The sequence below is a fragment of the Phalacrocorax carbo genome, chromosome 18 (assembly GCF_963921805.1).
Source record: "Phalacrocorax carbo chromosome 18, bPhaCar2.1, whole genome shotgun sequence".
In the NCBI taxonomy this organism is placed as follows: domain Eukaryota; kingdom Metazoa; phylum Chordata; class Aves; order Suliformes; family Phalacrocoracidae; genus Phalacrocorax; species Phalacrocorax carbo.
The window spans coordinates 10,542,770-10,566,656 of record NC_087530.1 but is presented as its reverse complement, the minus strand read 5'-3'; the positions used below and the strand labels follow the sequence as shown (position 1 = coordinate 10,566,656).

At 47.4% G+C, this 23,887-nt stretch overlaps 1 protein-coding gene across 1 annotated transcript in view; it reads left to right on the top strand.

Annotated features, from left to right (window-relative positions):
- Positions 1 to 23,887, top strand: part of CACNA1B (calcium voltage-gated channel subunit alpha1 B) — a 300,428-nt gene that overhangs the window by 251,003 nt on the left and 25,538 nt on the right. The window contains exons 33-39 of the mRNA XM_064468537.1: positions 606 to 611; positions 6,011 to 6,127; positions 9,163 to 9,228; positions 9,889 to 9,980; positions 11,897 to 12,047; positions 15,495 to 15,622; positions 20,325 to 20,421. Of these exons, the coding sequence (XP_064324607.1) occupies positions 606 to 611; positions 6,011 to 6,127; positions 9,163 to 9,228; positions 9,889 to 9,980; positions 11,897 to 12,047; positions 15,495 to 15,622; positions 20,325 to 20,421 (657 nt within the window). The remainder of the gene's footprint in view (positions 1 to 605; positions 612 to 6,010; positions 6,128 to 9,162; positions 9,229 to 9,888; positions 9,981 to 11,896; positions 12,048 to 15,494; positions 15,623 to 20,324; positions 20,422 to 23,887) is intronic.

The window sequence follows — 23,887 nt, the reverse complement described above, 5'->3', positions numbered from 1 at the left end:
GTGAATGCAGTGGAATATATATTTTTTTTTATTTCCTTAGGCAAAAGCACGTATGTCAGTTTTTTACCCTCCCAGTAATGGGAGTAAAACAGTAAAACAGGTGGCATTAAGGAGGATGTGTCCTTGCGACACGGCCGGCCTCGGGAGGCCGAATGGGTGTATGGCAAACTGACATCTATTTCTGTGCCTGGAAATATAAAAAACGTACTGAGAAGTGTTTGTGAATTGTCTCCCAATTTGCATTACAAAATGAAATGCAAATAACTACTGCACTGTCTGTGTTACCTTTAGGATCTCAGAATCTCTTTTGGTTTGAAGCATTTTTAATTTATATAATTGTCATAAAATAACACCCCCAAAAGCCCAACAGTTCTTTTCCAGTGAAATTTTCAGAGTTTCCTTTTTTGCTTGTCCTGATTACTCATTTTCTCTTTTGTTTCCTGTTTTGTTCTTTATTTTCCTTATCTACCTGCTGAATCACGCCATCCAATCAACATACAATGCGAAAACCATGTCTCCGTCTGTATGTTGTGCACCTGCTGCTCAAAAAAAAAAAATTTGTAAATAATCTTGCAAATATCCATCCATGAAAACATCACATATAGGACACGGTTGGTTTCATTGAATTTAAACAATTATTTAAATTCTCTGCTTTTATTTTCTCTCGTTTTTCTTTAATTTAATTCGTTTTGATGAGATTTCCGATTGCACTGGTGAAAAAGCCTCACTGCAGCGTGCCTCAAAACTGGCTTCTGTTCTGCATCTTCTTCCCCTTGGCTAATTGGTGACGTGAGGCAAATGCAGTTACCAATAGCCTGTTCTCCGCTGTTTGTTACACCTGACAATGATAAAGGGGACACTGACAGTTGCTTTATTTTGGTGGAAAATTGCATGAGAATAGGAGGGAAGGATGCTTCTGGATGACCTGGAGTAGAGAAGATTGGCTGGCTGGGAAACCCTGCATTTTGTAAGTGGTGGTTCCAAATTCAGTTGGCAGAAATCAGTTTTGTTTTCTTTTATGATGAGATGTGTTGAGCTTTCTGCAAAGGGAAGCAGTACGTTTAAGAGGACTGCCTTACAGGTATTTGAAGCCTGTGGTTTACCCTGTATTGTAAGGCAAAAAAAAATACTGAAGTGATTGCAGACTTGCTTCCCTCAAATCAAAAGAAAAGTCATAGGAAAGAGTGAATTTTATTCAACTTCGAAAATTCTTTGTGACACGAGCATATAGAAGCATTTTGCCACCACAGTGGACACAGAGTCCCTGGATGCAAAAGCAAACACCTCAAGTGAAATGCATAAGCCATGTTATGAACAAGGCTGAAAAGTGCTGGGAACCAGATCTCACTGGGAATTTAGTGCCGGATTCCAAATGCCTTTGGAAATACTGGCCTCTGTCTTTGAAAATCATAAATTACGCGAAAGAGGGTGAATGAAGAAAAATACGGTCTAAAAAAATGTATTTATTCTTCCATTCTTAATTGCCTTTGCTATGGTTAATAACACAAATGAGACCATACGCTTATGAAAAATACTTTCTCGGCCACCTGACGACAGCTCTTGGGTCTCTGTTAACCTCTGGGTTTTCTGTTGCACAGTTGCTGTTAAGAAACAAGTCAGAGTCGATCCTCATGACAGACTGCAAATAAGCTCCATGCTTCGTGGGGGGGTCAGGGGGAGGAATTTTCTGCTAGGAAACAGCAAGGAAGGAAATGGCAAAGTGTAAGTTAAAGGGCTGCGTAGGGGAATCCTCTGCGAGTGCTGCCGTGGCTGGAAGCGCTACTGATGTGTGGGAGCTTGTGGACATCCTTGGCCAGCTCACCTGCGCGCACCCCCGGCGTGGGCAGCAGAGATTAGTGCTCTGGCATCAGCTGTACGCATGAAAATATACTGGAAAAATCAGCTTATCTCTGGGTGAATTTTGGTCTTGTTGCCGTCCGTGTTTCCGGTTAAAGATTTGAGTGCTTATCCTGCAGTTTGTTAGCATTGCAGCCTCTATGGTCGTATGTGCAGGTCCAGGCTCCTTCCATCACTTGGCATCCCGGGTGTCCAAGTTAGACCTCTGGAGCCCCAAGGTGTCCCCTGGGGCTGCCTTCCTCCTTCCAGCATGGATGATGGGAGCCTACAGTGACTACAGCAGAAGCACCAAAGCTGAAAGGTAGCAGGGAACAAGGATTGTTCTGAGCATCACACGCTTATCATTTTCCAGTGTTCCTGGCTCAGGATGAAAGGACACGGTATGATATGCCTGTAAAGGCAGAGTCCCCAGGACACAGAGGAGTGTGGCAGAAATCTTCAGCCTCTTAAAATCAGCAAGGGTTTGCCCCAAGCTTCAAAGGAAGTCAAGACCCTGTGTAAAAATAGCTCCTCTTCAGCGCTGCCAATGCCACGGACATCTAAATGGGAACACAGCCCTTTCCTCTACAAGATTTCCTTAGCAGAATAGGTTAATTCTTGTTGATGCCGGATGAAGAGAACTGCCAAAGCTTTCTGAGTGATCCATTCTTGCCTTGGTCAGACTCCTCTTCCCACATCTCTGTGCGACTTTGGGTGAGCCCTTCACCTTGAGGACAGAAACCCAAAGTTTCAAGTCCGGGGCGTTGTTGTGTTCTGCAAGTGGGCTGCAGGAAGAAGCAGGGATGAGCAGCCCAGCTTCTGCTGAGTCTATTACCTTGTGGCAGCGTAACGTAGCCTCCCTCACTAAATCCTGCAGAGCATGTCCAGCCATGGCATAAAAACCTCATATTCCCGTTGCAGGTTTAAAAATCCAAACCACTAAATCTACTGAGCTAGTGGAGCTTCTTCTGCACCCTGTGGACAGCAGGCACAGCTCCTGTGTTGGGGAGGAAACCACTCTGCTGCTGAAGATGCTGGAGGAACAGACCTGGGCAATGGCTGTACGCCCTGTTCTTCATGGGTTTCTGCTTTTCAGCATGGAAAACACCTTAAGAAAGGGTAAAAGAGGCTGCCCGTGGCAGGACAGCAGTCAAGGCCAGATTTCATCCCTGATGTCTGTTCTCCCTGCCTCCCTCCTGCTTTGCAGTTTGCTCCAGGGATGCATCACTTAGCTGAGCTTCAGTCACGCTCCTGTGGTGGGAAGCGGCGGCTGTGCCCAGACCCCCAGGGCCTGCCGGGTGGCTACGTGTCTTGGGTACCAGAGCCCAGGCTTTTAGGAAAATAGTGACAGGCCGGGGGGAAATGTTTTTCAAACATAATTTGCTAGTCCTCAGGTGGATTATAAAATGATAAAGCAATGGTGCCTCTCGCGAGCACAGGCCCGCCTTTAGCAGCTGTGCAACAGAAAAGCAAACAAAAACCCAGAAAGACAGACTTTGATAACCCAGAATGTGACTCTGTGTGTGTGTCACGTGTTACAGAGGTGGCTCACTGGGAGCAGAACTGATGCAAAACACGGTTATACACAAGAAATATTGCAACGTGGAGTTTCCCCTTTAACTGCATGCAATTCTAATACCTGCCTGGACAGTTGAGTCGTCAAAGGATGGGTTTTCTATGCGGTGTGCCGAGGGTTACATACGCGGAGCCCTTCCATCCATCACGCGCGTGTGTAATTTTGCCTCCCTACGAGCAGCGCAGAGAACAGTCCTTTGAACGGTCTGCGAATGTTGGTGGTGGTGGATTCTCCTGGGTTGCGAGCGATCCCCGCAGAGCTGAGGCTTTCGCCGTGCTTTAGGAAGTGGCAGTGCATGAGTCAAACGGAGAGGGTTTGGGCCTGGGGGTAAAAAAAAGGGGTTATGGTCTGTTTGTCCCTCCAAATCCCAGGGAATGGGGGGTTATAGACATAACTGCACAGTTCTGAGCCCCCTGTTTCATATTGCATGATACAGATACCCTGTGTAAAGCCTCACGTAGCACAGGGATAGCCTGTGCTGAGAGTGACCTTGTGGTCAGCCTAGACCAAAGCAGATGTTAAGCATCATGTCAGCTGCGAGTATGAGATTACAGCAAAGTCTGAGCAAAACAATGTTCTTTTTGTTAAGCTGTAGTAACGTGGGAAGAGGGAGGTAGGGCAGGTTCGTCTGCAAAGAGATGGATCCTGCAGACGCTGCCTGTGCACACGGTCCTTGGAGGAGCGTCAGGCTGGTGCACAGGAAAGATCTGGCTTAAGCCTTGCTCCGAAGGTAATAATTTGTCAGACTTGCAGGCCTGATGCCTGAGTGCCACGAACGTTAAATGTGAGGTCTGATCCAGTCCCCACCGGTGGGGAAACCCTCCGTGATTAGGAGGGGCTCTGGGTTAAGGCTGTGCCCTGCACCGAGCGCCCTGCCGCCGCGCTGCGGAGGCGATTCAGCCTACTGCGCGGCCGCGCCGGGGGAGCAGGGCGCGAAGGACCACCTGACGGCACCTGGTTATCCAGCCGTGGCCCGCGCCTGCCCCCGGGGCCCCAGAGAGCCCTCACCCGCTAAGGTGAGTTCAGCTGCTGTTTTGTGAAGGGAATGAACCCGATGTGAAAAATAAAAGAGAAGCTGGTGCTGAGAGACAGGTGTTGAATTTTTAGCACTTGTTTTACTGACCTTGAGCAACCCAGGGGAATCCGTGCTTGCGTTTTGCCTGCCAGAGCTGCTTTCTGTTGCTGATTTGAATGAGCTCAGTGTTGTCTGCTCTTTCATTGAACATACCTGTGCTTTTCTCTTTTCTCTTTATTTGAGGATTGAGTCTGATATACAGTCTGTGCCTAACTTTGAGCTGCTTGCGTTTTTAACATGAGAGAAACCGAGTGCATGCCTGAGACTGACTTCTTGAACTCTTTGATGGGATTGGTGGAATGCAATGCTAATGGCCCCAAAACTGAGCTGGCATTTAAATAAATTGATGGATCCAACAAGCCCCTCAAATTCAGCATGAGCTCTGTAGCCAAATGAACGAGAAACGTGGGTCAGTTCAATACGACTGGGTGTCTTCTGGTAAAAAAATAATACAAGGGAAAGACTATTTTTGCTCGTCTTTACCAACAAGAGCTCCTTATTATATTTTCCAGTCCACTGCTTGATAGTTTAAAGTGGGATGCCTTCTCTCTTTAGCTAACTCAGTCAAATAAGTGGCTGTGAACAGAGATTCACAAATAAGTGAACTGGAATCAGTACAGAAAGGGAGGATATTCTTCATCTCCTTAAAATAGGAGGGCAAGAGGGATCTGGCTTTTGCATGTTTTGTTTTGGAAAGAACCCTCTCTAGATTAGCTCATTGGGGCAAGAAACCTCTTTTCCCTGAAATAAAGAAAAAAAAAAGGGGGGGTGGGAGAATCATACAAAACAAATGGAAATCAGAATCTGTCTCCAGCAGTTCTTTGATCTACCTGCGAAGGCACATTTAATAATAATTTTAAAACTCAGCAGGTTCCTAAGGCACCCTCCTGCTGTTGAATGCTCAACCTTCCCAACTGATTCGCTGCCATTTCCATCTTCCAATCAGTCTTGCTGGTGCCATTTCTCCTTGACGAACCTGTCCAGTCACGTGGTGTATAAACTTTTAACACCCCCAGGTTAGAAAACATCCTCATTCTTTCAAGGATGTTTTATCTTCACTGGACAATGCCTTTCTTTGTTACGGTAGAGGCTATATATGCAGTCCCTTGCAACTGTCTTGGCTTAAGGTCAGTTCACTGTAGAAAGCAAGCTGACCAAGACGTCAAAACAACCTCATTCTTTACAAAATGATTATATGGCACCATTACCTCTCCCTGAGACTTTAAGGGGAGAAAAAATATGCTTTACTCAAAGCAAACAAGACCTCCATGGACAGCGTGAAAGGGCCTTTTCCTTTTCTATCATTGACCCAGTAGCAGAGGGGAGGGCTCTTGTGGAGAGGGATTTTCTCATACTTGCTGCATGTGGAGTGATCTGCACTGACGAATGTTTCTTTTGGAAGGTTTTCTGGTGGCCGATTTGCTGCTTAGATCGTGAAGCTGGTAATTTTAATTTCTTTTTTGCGGGCTGTGGTTACTAATCGCGTTAATTTCTGAAGGACACAAAACCTTTACTTTCCGCAGGACAACTTCATCAACCTCAGCTTCCTGCGGCTCTTCAGGGCAGCGAGACTTATCAAGCTCCTTCGCCAGGGTTACACTATCCGCATCTTGCTCTGGACGTTTGTGCAGTCTTTTAAGGTAAGTGTTAGGCAGGTGGGAGGCAGGGAAGAGACACAGGGAGATGGTAAAGCTTGGCATGTCTGTAGCATTGTCCATTGAGTATCAAAGAGCTTCCCCTTGCCAAGGAAACGGCCTCTCTGCAAAGCAATCACAGCAGCATTAGTCCTGCAGAAATGCTAACTGATTTGCACTGAACATCTCCTGCGCGCTGTAAGTGCTGAGCGTTTTGGAAGACGAGCCTGAAAGCCGGATGGCTACCGACGCAGGCTCGCAGCAAGCGTGCAGCGCTCACGTTGCCCTTGAAAACTACCACAAAATCCCTGCGGCAAAATCGGGAGACTCAGGTATTAGCATAAGGAACCAGTAGCCTGACTAGTAAGTGCCCTAATGCCTGCTATTTGCCTGCAGCGAGTGCAAGGTTAAATTGCTTTCACTAGGTTTCAGTCTTGGTAGAATTTGATAGACGTGAAACACAAACCATTGCGTTTTGGTAAGATAAACCGAAAGTATATAATGCAGGGCTGTGTTTTTATGACATGGAGGATTACAAAAATGATTTTTCTGTTCTAAAGTTGAGGTAGTTTCTTTCCCTTGTTTCCTTTCCCCTGTCCTTCCCTCCCAGCAAGCCTCAGCACGTTGTGGCGTGGGCAACCAGCCACGGCAGCTGGATATGGCACTTCTGAACCGAGTGACCCTCAGACAGGTGCCTTACAGCAGCTTAGTTCTCAGCCTGTGCTTAGTCGAGGTAGCTGTTTTCCAGATCTAAAATAGAACCCACATGCCTGGAAGCTGGTAATTTTTAACAGCTCTCAGCTGGTTTGCAGCATGTTTCCACAGCTTGTTGTGTTTTAACTGTGGCTATGGTGTATGCTCAGGTTCATCTGCGCAGTGAGGAGACCATTTAATCTGAAACCAGGCTTTTGTGGCACTGGTACTGAGCTCCAGCACGCTGGTATTTATTGTTGTGCATCTGTAGGGTGGAGACCCCCAGTCCCACCACATGTGGACCCTCTCCCAGGAAGCACTTGACCTCCCTGGCTCTGGAGATCTCACAGGACTTTCAGAGAAATATAAGTAGAGAGATGACGTGGGAAAGCAAAGCACAATGAAGGCTAAAGATGGACCTGTTCACTAGCTCACAGCCAGCAAACCCCACCTCCTGCTCTGTGGTGCGGTGCTGCGCGCACGAGCGCTGCCCACGCACACGGCGGGTGGCTCGGCCAGCCTGGGGACCCTTCCTCTGCCTTTGCAAAGGGTCTTACCTTCCTCTGGGCTGAGCTCTGAGGGCTGTGGGTGATAGGGTCTGTCCTGGGGGCTGTTGCAAGCTCGGGGGGGTGGGGTGTCTGTCTGCAGGTCGGCGCAATGGCAGCGTATTTGCTGGGAGGCGTTATGGTGGGAAGCGGTGTTTAACGGCGCAGAGTGCAGTGGGATGCAGAGCAACCGGTTTCTTTTGCTTTAGCTGTGCTTCCAAATGCATCATGGTGTCTGAGTCAAAGCAATGCAGAGAGGTTATTTTAGGTGATAAAGCTGTGAGGAGGAGTGTGCTCTCTCCAAAAATGGAAAAGGCTTTTTAAGAGAAGAAAGGCATTTCTCGCCTGCCATTGGGGAGAGATGCTGGGTGGCTCTGCCCATGCCAGGCTGGCAGTGCTGGCCAGCCCCGTGCCAGCTGCGAGAGAACCGGGTTTCAGCAAAGCGTGAATGTGGCTATTGGTTCGCACTGGAGCCGGCAAGTTTCTGTTAGACCTTTCAGAATATAGAGGCAAAATTTTTTGGAGGGTGGAGATGGGAACATAGCGATTGTTTTTTTCTACAAGCAACCTGGAGAAGAACTGTGGGCATCTGTGCTGTTACCCCTTGGCCAGGGTGGGACCAAGTGTTGTATTACGCTGTACACCTCTTTAGGAGACACCAGACAGGCAGCTGGTGCTTTCGCATTCAGCCTCTGTGCTATGCTTTCACCCGACCACCAAGCAACTAATGGAAAGGGACTGTGACGTGGGGGGGTTGCAGTGCCTTAGATTCGTTATGTCGTGTTTTCCTTGAGAGTGGATGGAGATGCTGCTGCTGCTACTCTCACCCTGTAACCGATGAGGAATCCTGCGGCCAGGAGAGCCGCTTCCAGAGGCTGAGTCGTGGGGTCTGCAGGTATAAGATGCTCCCACTCAGGAGAATGTCATTGGACTCTGTAGTCTTGGCTAGATCTTGGGAGAGGGGCTCAGCCAAGGCCCTTTACAGTATAATCCCGACCCTTTCCCAAGTGCGTGTGCAGAGTCCTGCCCCTGAAGCAGAGCTGGGATGGTTCCTGGGCTGCCTGGGGGGCTGCCTGGCCACCTTTGCCCCATTCCTGAGCTCTTGGTCCTTGCCCTTGTGCAAAGGGGTCCAGCAGAAACCACATCAGCCCTTCGCCCCAGTATTTCCTACTGGTCTCCCCATAGGCTGCATAACCCCTCTCCTGCCCCAAGCATCACACGGTCTAGCCCTACAGCAAGAATTCTCATTTTTTTAGCTATTACTAATTAAGAGGCATTAATTACCCATTTATTTAGCCTGAGTGGAAAGTAGCTATTATACTCAGCTTGGGTGACATAATTATATTGTAGCCTTCACTGATTTCTCGCTCAAACTCAGAGTCTTTTTGTCCTCCTGGGATTGCAATCTGTGCCTGTTTCAGAGCAGTAACTTGCTTCTTGGATGTATATTTTTCTCTCGTACTAAATTTACAACAAGGTCATTAAAAATTAATGTTCGTACAATTATGCGTAGAAAGTACCAGTGCTTGCCGCGGAGCTCCTCATTGCGCTTTCCTTGCTTACTGCTTATCTTCCTGCAAGGATTTATAGGCAGCCCTTGGAAAGCCCAGGCTGTTTTGTGACCGATGAATACCTGGCTCCAGGGGTTTGTCTGCTGAAGGTTGCCAGAATTGTTAATAGTCTTTCCCCAGTTCCTTCATCTGAAGGACAAACGCCACAAAACATGGTGCTGCCTAGGAATTAAATGCTACCGGCTGACATATGCATTTGCTGTCATTAATACCGCCTTCTCCTTTTCCACAGGCCTTGCCTTATGTGTGTCTCCTCATTGCAATGCTCTTCTTCATCTATGCCATTATTGGCATGCAGGTAAAATTTTTTGCTTTAATACTGACCTGGTTTTGTCCCGCTGGTTCAGGGTGCGAACGGGTTATTGCCTGCGCAGCAGGATCAACACCTGACTTAGGATGAGGCAAAGGTAAATTAGAAGTTCAAAAAAGGCCGCTTTTTTCTACCCTTATCGCCAGGACTTGTGTTGAATGAGGCCCTGGGTGTACGGATATTTCTGGCCGTACAAAGGCAGAGCGCGGGCAGGCAAACAGGCTGCAGGTGTCGAGCTTGCAGCGCAGCATCTCTGGTGGTGGTGGTGGGCAGTTGTGTCTCCCGCAGGCAGGACACGTCCCTCCCTCAGGGTACGGGCTTGTCAAGAGGCTGAGAGCAGGGAGCAGCTCAGGCACTGCACCTTCCTGAAAATAAATAGGACAGTTTCCTTGGCCTGGGATGGAGCTGAACTGTGGTGTTGGAAAAGGTCTGTGTGAAGACAAAGCACATTAAACTGATATTTTTCAGCATTTTATCTCCACAATGCATTTATATCTCCCTCTTCGGCAATTATTCTAGCTTTTGAAATCCCTTGAACAAGGACAATTTTTTTCCTGCCTTTTCTCCCAAGTCCACCTGATCTACCTTTACCGACAACATCCACGCGAGGGTGTGTTTGGCCTGAATCGCTTCTGTTTTCTGTGGCAGGTATTTGGAAATATTGCACTAGATGATGAAACCTCCATTAATCGGCACAATAACTTCCGTACCTTCCTCCAAGCCCTGATGCTTCTGTTCAGGTAAGTAGAGCATAAAATACCAAAAGACTCGCGTGTGAGCAATAGATGATTCCTTGTTTTCCCAATTGCCAGTTTAGCTGCTGGGACAGAGGCATCCTCTAAGGAAGGTATTTGGAGTAAAGCACCCGTTCCTGCTTCCTCCTCCTCGGCGTTAAGGTTGGCCTGACACATCTCTGAGTAGGATAGATCTGATTCAACACACCCGCATCTCCACAAAGTGACACCCAGCGCTGTGACTCCCCACGTCAGCTCAGGCAGAAGCTTAATATAAGACAGAAACCCCTGATTTAGCTTGTTCAGCTGATCAATGTGGTTCCTGTCATGAAGCTTACTATTTTTTTTTCGTTTAAAGTGAGAATTCCTTTAATTGGTCATTTTTGCATTACCGACAAGTTAACACTTCATACGTCAATGCCTCCTCTGCTTCAGAGTGAAAGCGGTTCCATCTGGGTTCATTCTGCCTGGAAACAAAGCATTTTCAAATGAAAATAAAAACAAAAAACATCAATGAAATGACAGGTTTTAATTTCCAGAGCCAGCAAAAATGAAGTGCGGGCCCCGCTCCAAATCGGGGCAGCGTGGGGAAGATTTCACTTACCTGGATGTGTGCCGTGTGGTGCGGAGACACAGCACTTAATAACTGCTCTGGCCCCACAAGCGCCTGCCAGCCGCCGAGCCTGGGTTCTGCGGCGCTTGTAACTGGATATCGTGCCGGGGATTTGGTTCGCATAGTTGCTGTGAAGCCAGACGGAAATGAAATTAGCCCTCTCTAGCTCAGAATAATCTCTCGACTCAAAACTCTGCATTTTAATAAAACCAGATAATTATTCAGTCTCGCGGCCAGACCTTTTGGTGCCTTTCCAGACCCACGCGGCAGCCGCCGTGGGGCAGAGGGGGCAGAGGCAGCAGGACCGCGATGGGGAAGCGGGTTCTGCACGAGGGAATGGGGCCTCAGGACTCCGTGCCACCAGCGGGGGAAGCTGCGGTATAATTCAGAGTAGCCTGGAAGCTATTTCAGCTCATACTAAGCACCAAGTTTTCTCAGAGACCAGGAGGAAGGCTTGTGAGCGGCTCTGTGTACAAATTAGTGTGGCTGTAAACAACACTGTGACAAGAGGGGCTGTTCGTGGTGCTGTGGAGGGATGCCCCTAAAAGCAGCTCTGAGCGTGGTGCAGAAACTGTAGAGAGAAAACCTGAGGTTATATAGGAAGCCAGAGCATATGAACATGGGGATCCCCCGGCCTCCGACCCATGCGTGCGCGTTGCAGGGGGTGGTTTGTTTTGAGGACAGACCCTCTGGGACTCCAGAGTTTTTCCTTTTGGATGTTTTTTTCCCTATAGTAGATGTAGAAGTTAGAGGGGGAGGAGGGAAATGATGAAGAAAACCCAGAAGAGTGTAATGAGAAAAGGGACCCAAATTACTGCGACCAACCAGACCACTCTGGTATTGCTGTATCTGCCTGATAAAGGAAATAAAAGGTTCAGGTGGAGAAGCCTGGTTTCATTTCCATCATCTCCATTGGCTTTACAGCCAGCACTAGGACAGAAATGTTCACTGCTTCCAAAAGGAACAATCTAAAGTGTGTTTACTTACATTTGCTCTTTGCACTGGATGTGTTTAAATCAATCTGGTTTTATTCTCCGTAAAACCAATAAAGCTTAGCCTACCTGAGCCTATTCAGTTTCTTTTACCTCCCTGTAATAGAGGGAAATGTTCTTTCTCCTTTCTTTTCCATGTCAGCAGGCTGGTAGTTCAAATTCCTAATGTAAATATAGTCCCTCCACCAGGACACAGCTTTCCACCTAAATAATTTAGTTAACTGGGAGCAGTAATGTCACAACGGGGATGCCCCCCTCCAGGTCTGTAATGGGGAGGGGGGTTGGATAAGCTCACCCTTCCCTCTCCCGGTCTGCAGGAGCGCCACGGGGGAAGCCTGGCACGAGATCATGCTGTCGTGCCTGAGTAACAGAGCCTGTGACCCACTCTCCGGCCTCACCAAAAATGAATGCGGCAGCGATTTTGCCTATTTCTACTTCGTGTCTTTCATCTTCCTGTGCTCCTTCCTGGTAAGTTGGTCCCGATCTCTCCCAAAGTGGAAGTGCCAGTGTGGTTCCCCCTCAGCCCTTCCCTCCCCACCCCCTTGCCTCCTCCTTCTCCCTAATCATGATTTATACAGCATTACAAGACAACTTCATTAAAAACCATTTATCGTCCTGGTGATAAAATCCCTTTAATCCCCAATGAGATCATTTAGTCATTAGTTTAAAGGGAAGGTTTTTATCTTTCTTCTCACATCGGGGTCTAATACTTGGAATGAAGCATTAATCTGCTTTGTCTTGATTTGTAACACGGTCCTTTGAAGAAGGGGACTGGGGAGGGCAGGGTGAGGATGGCCAAGATAACATCGGTTCGGGAGTGCCTGCAGCAGGCAGCTGGGAGCATCACGCGTATTTATTTGATGCCTTGTGTTTTGTTTTGTTTGTCGGATAAGTGTAATGATCATTTTCTTCCGCAGTGGTGCCAGGAAACCTTTAGACGTGAAAGTACACAGAGCTGTTGTACTTGATACACGCCCGTGGCCATCACACAGGGCTGGGTCTAAGCTTTAATAGGTGCCAGTGTTTTTCTGATCACTTGCATGCATAAAAAGCTCTCTGCTTTTGGGGCTTGGCTCACTTCCCTGCACCACTGGAACAGAGGAATGGAAAACCAGGGACAGGGACCCAATTAAGCTTCAGGCAGGAGGAGATGAAAGTCACAGCTCTGAAAGGTACCGAAAAGCAACATACCAAGCCTACCTTCAATTCCATGCATTTGCGTTTGCTTTAAAAGATAAGATTTGATGCTTTGTGCAGCTAATCCCTGCTATCATCAGAACCCTTTAACCAGGAAAAAGAGGTACATGTGGCAGTCTGATGCTGGGTATAGATAGACCAACTTCAATGGCCCCTACTGAGATCCTTCGTGTGACTGCTGTTGCACCTTTGACATCCCGTGCTTTATTTCTTCTGCATATATTAAAAAAACTTGTAGCCCTGAAAGCTTATCCAAAGCGAATGCTCCATTTACCGATTCCTTCAGCACTCTCTATTTTAAAGCCAAATTTTTTTCCTTGTACAAATTCCTAACCCAATGTCCGACGTTCTCGTTGTTATTTTCAAGTGCATTATTGCTCCTAAAGCTTTTTCTTTAAAAAAACCCAAACACCACCCCCACCGCGGACTCACACTCCCTGACTTATCTCAGCCGTCCCAGTCACAATGCAGTAGCAGAACTGGAGTCTGGAGCACATCTGTGCATACGACAGCTTGGCGTGAGCTTGTCCCTGAGTCAGCGCTCCCGGAAAGCCCCGCGAAACCCCTCCCTGGGCTTTGCTGGCAGAGGGAGGGGAGAGCCCTCGCGAAGGGCCAAGGCAGGGAGGGCAGGCTCCAAAAATAGGCAGCAGAAAGGCAAGCGGCTGGCCTGCTGTGGGACAGGGCTGTAACTCATTTCTTAAAATGCCTTCAGCACTTCATTGCAGTGAAGCTCGTGGCTCCCCACAAGTGATTAAAGCATTACAGAGCCTCAGCCTTGCCAGGAGGGCACGTTTTTATGTTTTGTTCGATGTTACTCCGTAGATTGGGAGGGAGTTGGATAAAACATATTTTTTTTCAATGTTGTTTCTGGCTCTTTGTGGATGTCCAGCCTGACATAATTGTCCTCCTGTAATTTACACTTTTGAAAAACATGAATTGAAATTTAAAAATATACAGGAGCTTTGGAAACAGCTGTAGGCAAGCAAGGGAAAACTGAGCCATGGCCAGAGCTGGGAGTAATGGAAAGGGCCTTGGGGTCAAGGGACAAACTCTCAAAAGTTTTGCTGTCTCTTGATGCTCTGGGGGTTCTGTGTTACGTCTGGGGTACCTGCAGCGCAGGGATCGACCCTGCTGATGGTGGTTATAGTGCTTCCAGTCACTGAGAAGCTTACTGAGAGCCGGGAGGGACATCCCTGTCCAGTACTGCACGGTGCTCCGAGATCCCGGGGCTTGTCTACGCTGTGTTGCACGTAGACCCTGCGAGCATCCAGGAACCGGGGTGGCACAGAGTAGTGGCTTGGTCCCCCAAACCCAGCAGGGCTGCTTAGTGTGGGGCTGCCTCCGAGCTGGCAAGCCTTAGCGCTCAGCCGCAGGCGCGAATCCACACACGTTGCTGCAGAGGCAGAAGCCTTGTTTGCAGCTGGGGTCACCCGGAGGTGAGCTGTAAGAAACCCCGATGGCCTGGTGTAGGGCACTGATACGCTGGGGGTTGCGCCCTGCTCCCCGCTTTCTGTTGGGGTGGGGTCTTAAAAATAAATGGACCACAGGTCTGGGAAGTTCCTGATTAGCGTTTGGTGGTGACGTGGTGATGCGTTATGGAGTCTGCTTATCTGCACTGGAGGATCGTGTGTCCCAGCAAGAGTCACGACCCCTTCCTCCCTCCACATCACACAGGAATAAGAATTCTTTAAAACTGCACCAACCCCAAGCGCCACGGCCTGATTTTCTTTTAACAACTGGCAGATCAGCCAGGGACATCCATATTGAATTTAATCCTCCTCATCCCCGCGTGAGAGCTCACAGGCTGCCTCACCGCAGTGCTTGCTCAGCGTGGGGCAGAGGAGCGGTGCTCGGGGCAGCAGCTCAGCCTCCCTGCAAAAGGCGCAACGGAGGTGGAAAGGGGCCTTTTGCCGGTCAGGTCTTTATCCAGCACAGGAGCACCCGCTCCCGCCTGCCCTCCTGCTCTTCCATTTTGCTGGCTGCAGCTTGATCTTTTCCCGCTGAAATCCTCTTGACTCTTCCATTGGCTTTAATAAGAGGAGAATCTTCATATGCCAGAAGCGTTTGCTGGGCTCTGTGTTAGTAGCCATTAGGGACAGGTGTCTTTTGCGTGTCCTGCCCCTCATCTTTCTGGGGATCTTTGAGGGTTTGAATTGTTATGAGTCTAAAATAGGACATTCAGGCTGAAGAATGGTTTTTCTTCTAGCTGTTCTTGTCTTGATCTGCCTTGATATGAAAGTGCTGGAAGAGTTCACATCACCCAGATGGTGAAGGAGCTGCTGCAGCCCGTGTGCTGGTCTGGGCTGCTGTGGGGTGAAGAAAGGGCAAGGGGGAGGTGCTGATCCAGCTGGGCTCTGGGATGGGGCATGCCGTAAGGCTTCACCAGTGATGGGGACGGGGCTAGACTGTTAGAGGTCAAAAGCCTTGGCAAAGCTGCCACGTACTGCAGAGCTGGAAGTGGCTTGCAGTGTGCAGGAGAGGAGGTGGAAGCAGGGTCCCCAGGCACCGAGGGCTCAGTTTGTAGAGTTTATTCTCCAGGGTGTGGCTGCTTCTTGTAGAAACCACACACCCTGCTAAGGGAATCATACCTGCTCCCCTTCCAGCTTTTTTCCCATTTCCTTTTTTTCTGCTCCTCCTCCTCCTCCTCCTCCTCCTCCTTCTCCTCCTCCTTTCCCTTTTCCTCTTCTCTCTAACTGCATTATTGCTTCCTCTCTGCAGATGTTAAACCTGTTTGTGGCTGTGATTATGGACAACTTCGAATACCTGACAAGAGACTCCTCCATCCTTGGGCCCCATCATCTGGATGAGTTTGTTCGTGTCTGGGCTGAATATGACCCAGCTGCCTGGTATGTACGCTGTTGTATCTGGAAAAAAGGATATACATTGTGTATAAACACCCTACCTTTAGGCACAAACAGCCTGTTTAACGCGAATACACCTCCTCCAGAAGGAAAACGACTCCAAAGCTTGAGGTAACATTGGTGGTAAATGCTCCAACTTTGGTTCACTGTGCACTGGAGATGAGCGAACCTGATGTCATTACAAGGGCATTTCCTTCAGACAGCCATGAGATAGCCACAGACTGACAAAGCAAGAATGCAAAACTTACCCTTCTCCCCACACATACATGGCCAAAAACTAATAGGGTAAATTCAAATGATCTTGGCTAAATGGCCAAGCAGAAAAGCTGTTTAGCATTTCCAAAAGGAGCTTTGATTGCCTTTGGTTTCTGCATCCCTGTTTGGAGATAAAAATACGCTGAATCTCTTGCCATTGGCAACACTTTCGGTAACTTGAGAGGCTAGGCCTTGTTAAACATCATTTGTGCAGCATTTCTCTCCCAGCTGAGAACCACCTTAATGGTTTCATAAATCCTGTGCAGAGACCTGAGGCCACACACACACAAAATCAAGTTTTCAAGGTTCTCTCTCTCCCTTAAAAGGAGACGATGCAGCCCACAGCTTTGCACCTGAGCCAAGAGCTGCAGGCTCAGACTTCGTCATTCTCTTCCACCCGCCTGTGGGGCAGCTGGGAGTGACGCGATGTTTCTCAGCATAAGGGTGGTTTGCTGAAAACATGTGATTTAAAAACCGGCATTTCTCATCAAACCCGATGTTTTGATCTTGGAAGCCTCCTTCTAATGACATCAAATTGTAGAAGGGAATTTTGATCTTCTAAATAATATTTCAGCTTTTGGACTTGCAGTTGAAACATAAGATGTGAAAAGAAGAAGAAAATGCAATAAGCCTAACTTTGGAAGCATTTCAGTTCTCAGTGAGCCTCTGATAAAATGTTCCTGATATACGAGCGTGTTAAAGGAGGAAATGGGTTTCTCACAGCCAGACAGCGAGGTGTTTAGTTTTGTGGTTTTATCTCTTTGTTTTTCATATTCAAAGACACTTGCAGGGCAAGCTGCACACCTGGGCTGAAGCACCATGGCAGCGGAGGAGCGGCACTGTGCTGTGGCACACCCGAGAGCCACTGCTGAAGCATTTTAAGGAAATTTTTAACAATGAGGGAATGGCTCTGAGCAGTGATCACTCTAGAGCAAGACTGACCTTAATATATTGTTTTCCTCCATTGCCCAGAGACAGCTACTGCGAAACAGTCCTGGTGACTGTGTTATTTTCCTTTCTAGATGCTCTGACAGGTCACAGTGATTTCCTTGATATTGTGCAGCTTGGGAATTTGCCTGTTGGGAGACTTTTTTTTTATTCAAAGCCCTGCTGATTTTGTGTATCCATTTTCCTCCCCATGAATTTCTCTGCAATGAGCCTCCTCTGTATTTGTAATAAAGCTGCCTCCAGCTTCTCCAATCTTTCCACTTTTTTTGTTTCCCTTCAGTAGAGACACATGCAGAAAATGTTTGTAAAAGCAGCATCTCAAACTCCCTGCTAGGATGCAATTAAACTGCTTTAAAATCTCAGTTAAATTGATTTAGGCTAACTTTAAATGTAAACCTATTCCGAAATTACTGCATTTCTCTGAACTGTGTATGATTTTTAACTAGCTCAAAGCCATCCATGCTATGAGCTATATCCTGCACGCACACTAGCAGCTTGTAATCCCCGAGCAGATTTTCGTTACCACGTGCTCTGTAAGGCAGACATGTCCTTTGTGGGTATTTGGCAGGCAGTAAATAGCTTTTTTTTTCTTCCTTTTTCAAATCCATTCCTATCTCTTACCACTAGAAAATCTCAATGAGACTGAAAACTTGGGAGTGCCCATTCTCTTCTTAAAAAATAGTCTTGGCTCTGATTAGCCTCCCTGGGAGGAGTAACACACCTGCAAGGGAAAAAATTAGTATCAATGTGCTTTTTTAATGTTTATGTGTTCAGGAACATTCCACCCATAAGAGGCCCAAGCATTAAGTTTACAGAAAGATTTGCTCACTCTATTAACCCTGAGCGCAGAAGTTATGCTTGTGGGTCACTCGGGGGCCAAACCTTTTCACTTCTAGAGATGTTACTACAGAATATGTCATATATTAAGATCCTAATTCTGTTTTTCTCTAACCTCGTTCCTGTTTTGCTCTGGTGTGAAGCTGTTGATGTTGGCAGCGTGACCAGGGCCAGAAGTGTGACTCACAGGACAGCCAAGACGCGGTGCTTGAGGCTCGGTCCTAAAACATGTGCATGTTCTGGATTTTCCATGTGTGAACAGTTCCACTGAAATCACTTATGTTTTCGTGAGCGGGACTAGCATCTCCGCAGTTTAAAAGTAATCTGAAATCCATTCACAGTTTAAGGCCAGAACAGATCTTTTGATCGTTTGGGCTGAACTCCTGTGAAGCTCTGGACATGGTATTTCACAACGCTGTCCGTGGACTGAGCTTAATAACTTGTCTTTTAAGGTATGGCTCCCAGCAATTCGCCCTGGTTTGATCTGAAGGCACAGGGTTTTAGAGGACCCATTTTTTTTTTATCCAGCTGTTTGTTCCACTGGCCGGTCAAACTTCTTGAAAGAAAATGTTGATCCAATTTTTGTTTTCCATGTCAGCCACCTCCTTTTAGCGTTTCAGTTCCCAGTATAGATGGGTGTAGGGAAATGGTAGATAATCGCCATAGCATAATCTGCCAGAAAGAAGGCTCCCAGGCAGTGTTCTCCTATGCTTAGATGCAGGTGAGCTGGTTCTTACTTCCATCCGTCACTGATCGCCTCTCACAAAGTCTCCCTTTGATTTTCCCAAGGAAAAGGGAATTACAGTGTTTTTCCTCTTTCTGTAGCTTGAGACCCTCGATGAAAAATGCTGCATGGGTAAAAAGTACAACCGGGTTGTTATATTTTTGTTATATATAGATATTTTAAACAGAGGATTAATGCATGTGTGTTTACATACCTATTTCTGATACCTTTGTTTTTGTTACAAAAGCCAACTTTGTGTAAACTTTTCTGGGGGAAAACATTCCAAAGGAAGTAAAAAAAGCAGCTGGCAGCTGTTGTTCTAGATGTGTGTCACACTCAGTAGGGGTAAGTATGGGGAGGCTGTTGGATTTAGGGGTGGCAGAAGCCTCGAGCTCACAGAAAAAGAGAGAGCGAGAGAATTGGGGCGCACACAGGGGTTTGGTCCAGGGTTGGGAGTTCAGAAAACACTGAATTTAAGGATGAACTGGGAAAGGAAAAAATGGATTTCTATGAGCTTTTATTTGTTCAAGATATATAAAGCGAGTACTTTCTCTCACTTATACCTCCCTTCCCAGTGCACACCACTTAGGGGTACTGGAAATGTTGGTCTTGCCAACCCATTCCCGTTAGTTGCTTCCAAGAGCCAAGGGAGGTGCTACCGGCAGCGGTCAGGAGGAGGTGCAGGGCTCCCAAGGGAGAGCTTTTTCGTAGCTGTCTGTGAAAAAGGGATGCTGATGAAAATAAACAAAACTCAAGTATATATAAACAACCTGGGAAAGAATCCCTGTTTGTTATAATTTGTCATGATTTACTGCCATGACCTTCCGATGTGATACATCTGCTGGTGTTCAAGTCTTCCGCGGACTTAGAGAGCTCAGGGAACTGCTCATGCGTATTTTCTACACACTGATTTTACAAAACCATTCTAAAATTTTGGTAAACTTCTTGCCTCAGCTAAACCAATATACTTTTAATAACCACGATTAGGCCTGCAGCTGACTTGTACAGTTCCATTTGATCTGTTTCTGAATTAATAGTTCGGAGTTGATTGTGAAGGTTTTGAGCAGACCTTAATTTTTCACATCCAAAAAAGCAGCAAATAGATATTCCAAAATATTCCAGTCTTCATTACATAATGTACCAATATAAACACAGCAAAGCCATCTCATTTCTCTGTAGGGGTCATTTTGAAGTTCAGTACAGCTCTTTTTGTACATGATTTGGTTACTTACAGAAGATTAAGAAATTTAATCCTGCTGTTAAATTTGCTGAAAATACTGTTGGGAGTTAATGAGACTGACCATAAAGCTACCTCGAGGCATCTGATTTCACCTACTGGTAATGAAGGCTGGATTTTCCCAGTGCCAATGGCCAAGCTGGCTCTCGGGATGGAAGCTTCTGGACTTCCAGCAAATTGCTTATTGCCTATGAAGCAGAGTACAGCCCTTCTGGGGTTACGTAGGTGGTAACGGTAGAAGGTAAAGGCTCCCAAACTCTTTTGAACCAGCAATTTTGAATCCCAGTAATAATCCATTAAATAGGCTATTTGTGTGCTGCAGGCTCTGGTTTTGTCGGGCTGCTGCAGCACCTGGGTGGCGGGTAAGGGCTGTCTGTAGGCACAGGGAAGTAAAACATTAGTGGTAAAGGTAACCAAATGCAATGGTTGGAAAGCTTGGCACATGGCATTGAAGTTTCCACAAAAGAAAATCCAAGAATCTATATTTTGTTGGGTAGTTGGAAGTTCTCTCTCTCTCTCTCTCTCTCTCTCTGTGTGTTAAAGTGCCTCCTTATTGTAAGCCCAGTTGCTGTCAGACTAACCTTGCTTTTCAGCGTGTTTTGCCCTTCCAACCACTCCTGTTTGCCTGGAGAAAAACTGATTCCTCTCGGTTTTTGCCGTCATAACATCTGATGTTTTCTTTCCAGTTGCCGGATTCATTATAAGGATATGTACAATTTGTTACGTGTAATTGCTCCACCCCTGGGCTTAGGAAAGAAGTGCCCTCATAGGGTGGCATACAAGGTTTGGATCTTCAGAGACTCCCTCCAGCATTTTCAGTTCTGGTTTTGTTTCTTTTTACTCCCCCCACCCAAGTGCAAATGCAAAGAGTACAGAAAAGAAACTGTAATGTAACTAACCTGCCTGAAAAAAGGAATGATTGACTGACTGCCTCCTTCTTCCTCGATGCATCTCTTCCCTGTCTACTCCCACACCCAGCTGGCTGGAGACAGGCAGCTTTATGAGACAGTGAACCCTCCAGCTTCCATCCTGCCGGGTCTAGGTGGGAAGTGTGGGGGACAAGCAGCACAGCATCTGAGCACTTTCTCTCTATATATACACACCGGAGAGAAATGTCATCCTAAGATGCCTAGTGAGAAGCAAGTCCATTTTGTTTGGCTTTCATAGCATTGTCGCTCCAGCTGAATGACCAACATTCGAGCTCTTGCCTTTCCTGAGCTGAAAGGAGGTGTGATCTGGGCACCAGTGGACTGGGCAGCAGAGCGGGGTGGTTACCTAGGCTGGGGAGGCAGGAAGCGATGAGCTTCCCACAGTGCAACAGCAACAGCCAGAGATTGCCTTGGGAGCCAAGTTACGTCTCACATCGTAAGCTGTGATGGACATCCAGTGAAACCTCCTGCCTCAGGGCACAGGAGAAGTATACTGTGCTTAGGAGCTGAGGTGGGGAATCGATGATGGAGCGTGCCAAGAAATCAGCACAGGATGACACTGGACTTCAGTGGGCCCCCAGTTACAGGCAGGGAATTTCTTGCAGTCAGTGCGTGGAGAGCAGAAGACGCAGGAGAGAGAAGGGGAACCAGCCAGTATGGATCTTGCTTTTCTCTCTCACTCCAGCCCAGGTGTTTTCCACACCTGACTGGGGATTAAGAATTAACAAGCACTGCAGAGGAGGCATGAGACCCTGTACCTCCAGCCAGGGAGCAGGAGCAGAAAAGACAAGCCAGGGGGAAGCCATTGGCTGTAATTAAAATTTGTGTCTCTCAGCAGCCTTTAAATTAGCTCTGGGCTATAAAACCTGGGTGGTATTTTAGATGCATTAGTTACCAAGGACAGGAATAGATGTTTCTGGCTTGGTGAGTTCTCGCTTCCACCCCCTCCTGCATCAATGCTTTACATAGGAATTGGGACCTATGTCAGGGCAGTGAGCTGGTGCATGGGTGACTGCTTCTGTAGCTGTACTGCTTGAGAAAGGGGTTTCATATGGGTGCTTAGGTCTTGGTTTCCCTCCTAGTATAGGGGAGATGATAGTAGTGCCCTGCTTTTCCGGGGGTGGAACATCAATTAATAATATGTTGCAATATACTGAGGACTCCTCAGATGACAGGCAGCACAGATTTGCAAAATACAATAAGCAGGCAGCTTGCTGGGAAAAAAAATGAGCTTGTCACAGCCATGCTCCCAGTTTCAGTAGTCAGAAAAAGGTGAAGCGGGAGAATTCTTTGCTGTTTCTGTATCTGTTGCTTTTCAGGGTGGGATTTTACTCAGCACCAACCTGTGCTGAAGGTAGATGCCATCAATAATGGGCTGGTCTAAGGGCCTCTTCCCAAACCTCTGCAATTCCCAGTTCCCTCTAACACGTGGGACAGCCAGCTGTCCTCGGGGGTGGTGACAACCAGTTGATGTCGGGTCAATGAAAGCAGGGCTCCATCAAAGGAAAGGGAGAAACAGGTCCCCTTTCCACCCGCAGGGTGGGTGCTGGGCTCTGGTTTTGTCAAACCTGAATTGAGGCTGGAGAAGGAATTCAGGCTGGCTGAGGTTTTGCAGGGTTGCACCCTTGGCTTGGAGTCAGAGCAGTCCCAGCCTGTCCCCTGGGCAAACACACCAGCATTGGCTTTTCGCTTCTCTCGTAACCCGCAGGCTCAGCTGAAAACCAAACTCGTTATTCACTGAAGGAAAGCTGGACATCTGCTCTAAGCCCTGTCTCTCCCTGTCCCATAACTCTGCCTACCAGCCTTCCCTGGCATGGTGAACACAGCCTCTTGAATGACTGGGCTGGGGGGTTGAGAAGGGGAAGCATCCCTCCACCCCGCAAGGAGCCAGCCAAACCCGAGCCCTCCCCGCACCCTCTCCCCCCCGAGCGGAGACATCAATCATTCCCCGCGGGGTCCCGTGTGCCAAGGCGCAGCTCTGGCCGTGGGACAGCCCTGCAGCGAGGAGGAGACGTTGGGCGTTGAAACACAGCAATGGAAGCGGAGAAACATTTCTCTTTACCCACCGCTTTATTTTGATTTTTGTTTTCCTGAGAAATCTGATTAACTGGATCTCTGTTTTCTTTGTTTTCTTGTCTGCTTTCCCTTCTCTCTCCTTTTTATTTGCTCCATTGTGTTCCCTTTTTCCCCACCCCTGTCCTTCCCCCTTCCCTACCCCGTTCTGGTTTGATTTCTGTGTCCTCTTGCTTTTGCCTCCCTGCCTTTGACTCCAAGCGGGCGCATCAGTTACACAGACATGTATGAGATGCTGAGACACATGTCCCCACCTCTAGGCCTTGGAAAGAAATGCCCTGCTCGCGTTGCCTATAAGGTAGACCAACCCCCCTAGAAACTCCTGCCAAACCACCAGCTTTTTGTGCCGCGGCTGAAGTGGGTGCCGGTTTTCTGTGGCATTAGTGTTACTCTCCTGGACTCTTCTGGTGCTTTCTCTGCTTTCCAAGCAGACTGGATTTTGGATCATCTTTTGCTTTTTGGTTTGGTTTTTTTCTTTTGGTAACCTTTTTTCGGTCTTTGAAACTATGGCACATCAGTTTGTCTTTCTAAGTGTGTCTCTGCTATCTCTATCAGTGTTTCTATTTCTCTTCTCTCATTCTGCTTCCATTTAGGCGAATTTGGGGAGGGAGGGTGATAATGAGCAAATTACCCCGCCAATACGATCCCCATTTATCTTCTTACAGCCCTTGACTATCCGTTCTCACTAGCCCTTCAGTAGTATGTTGTTTTTCCCCCCCTCTTAATTAGATTGGAGTAATTAGAGTAGGCAGTACTGTAGGAGTTAGCAAGCTATTAAACAGAGGCAACACCAGAAGGGTTCCTTAAATACCCTTGTGAAAGAAATAATTTTAACAGAAAGCATTTAACACAGTAAGATGAAGAAATCATTCAAACTTATTGTTTATTCTGAAAAACTTTTTAATTGAACCACAAAAAGGCATTATACCCAAAAGGCCGCTAGCTGCTGCCTTTTAGGCGCTGCCTGGATGAACGCAGTGGAAACTCAGATAGACACAGAGCCGAAATTACGGCGCAGACCCAGACCCTGCCAGTTAAAGCCACGCTGCTCTCCAGCAGCTCCCGTGGTGCTGGGAAAGTTGCGTTTACAGGGGCAATTCCTTGGAAGCTTTTAACATCGAACCTCCCGGTTTTGAGGGAGAGGTTTGTTGTGAGCATTTAGCATTGCTGTATTTGAGCGTCCATCAGACTCAAGCAGGGTTTTTTGCTGTTTTCAGCCACCACCAAGCCTAATGACTGCACCCCAC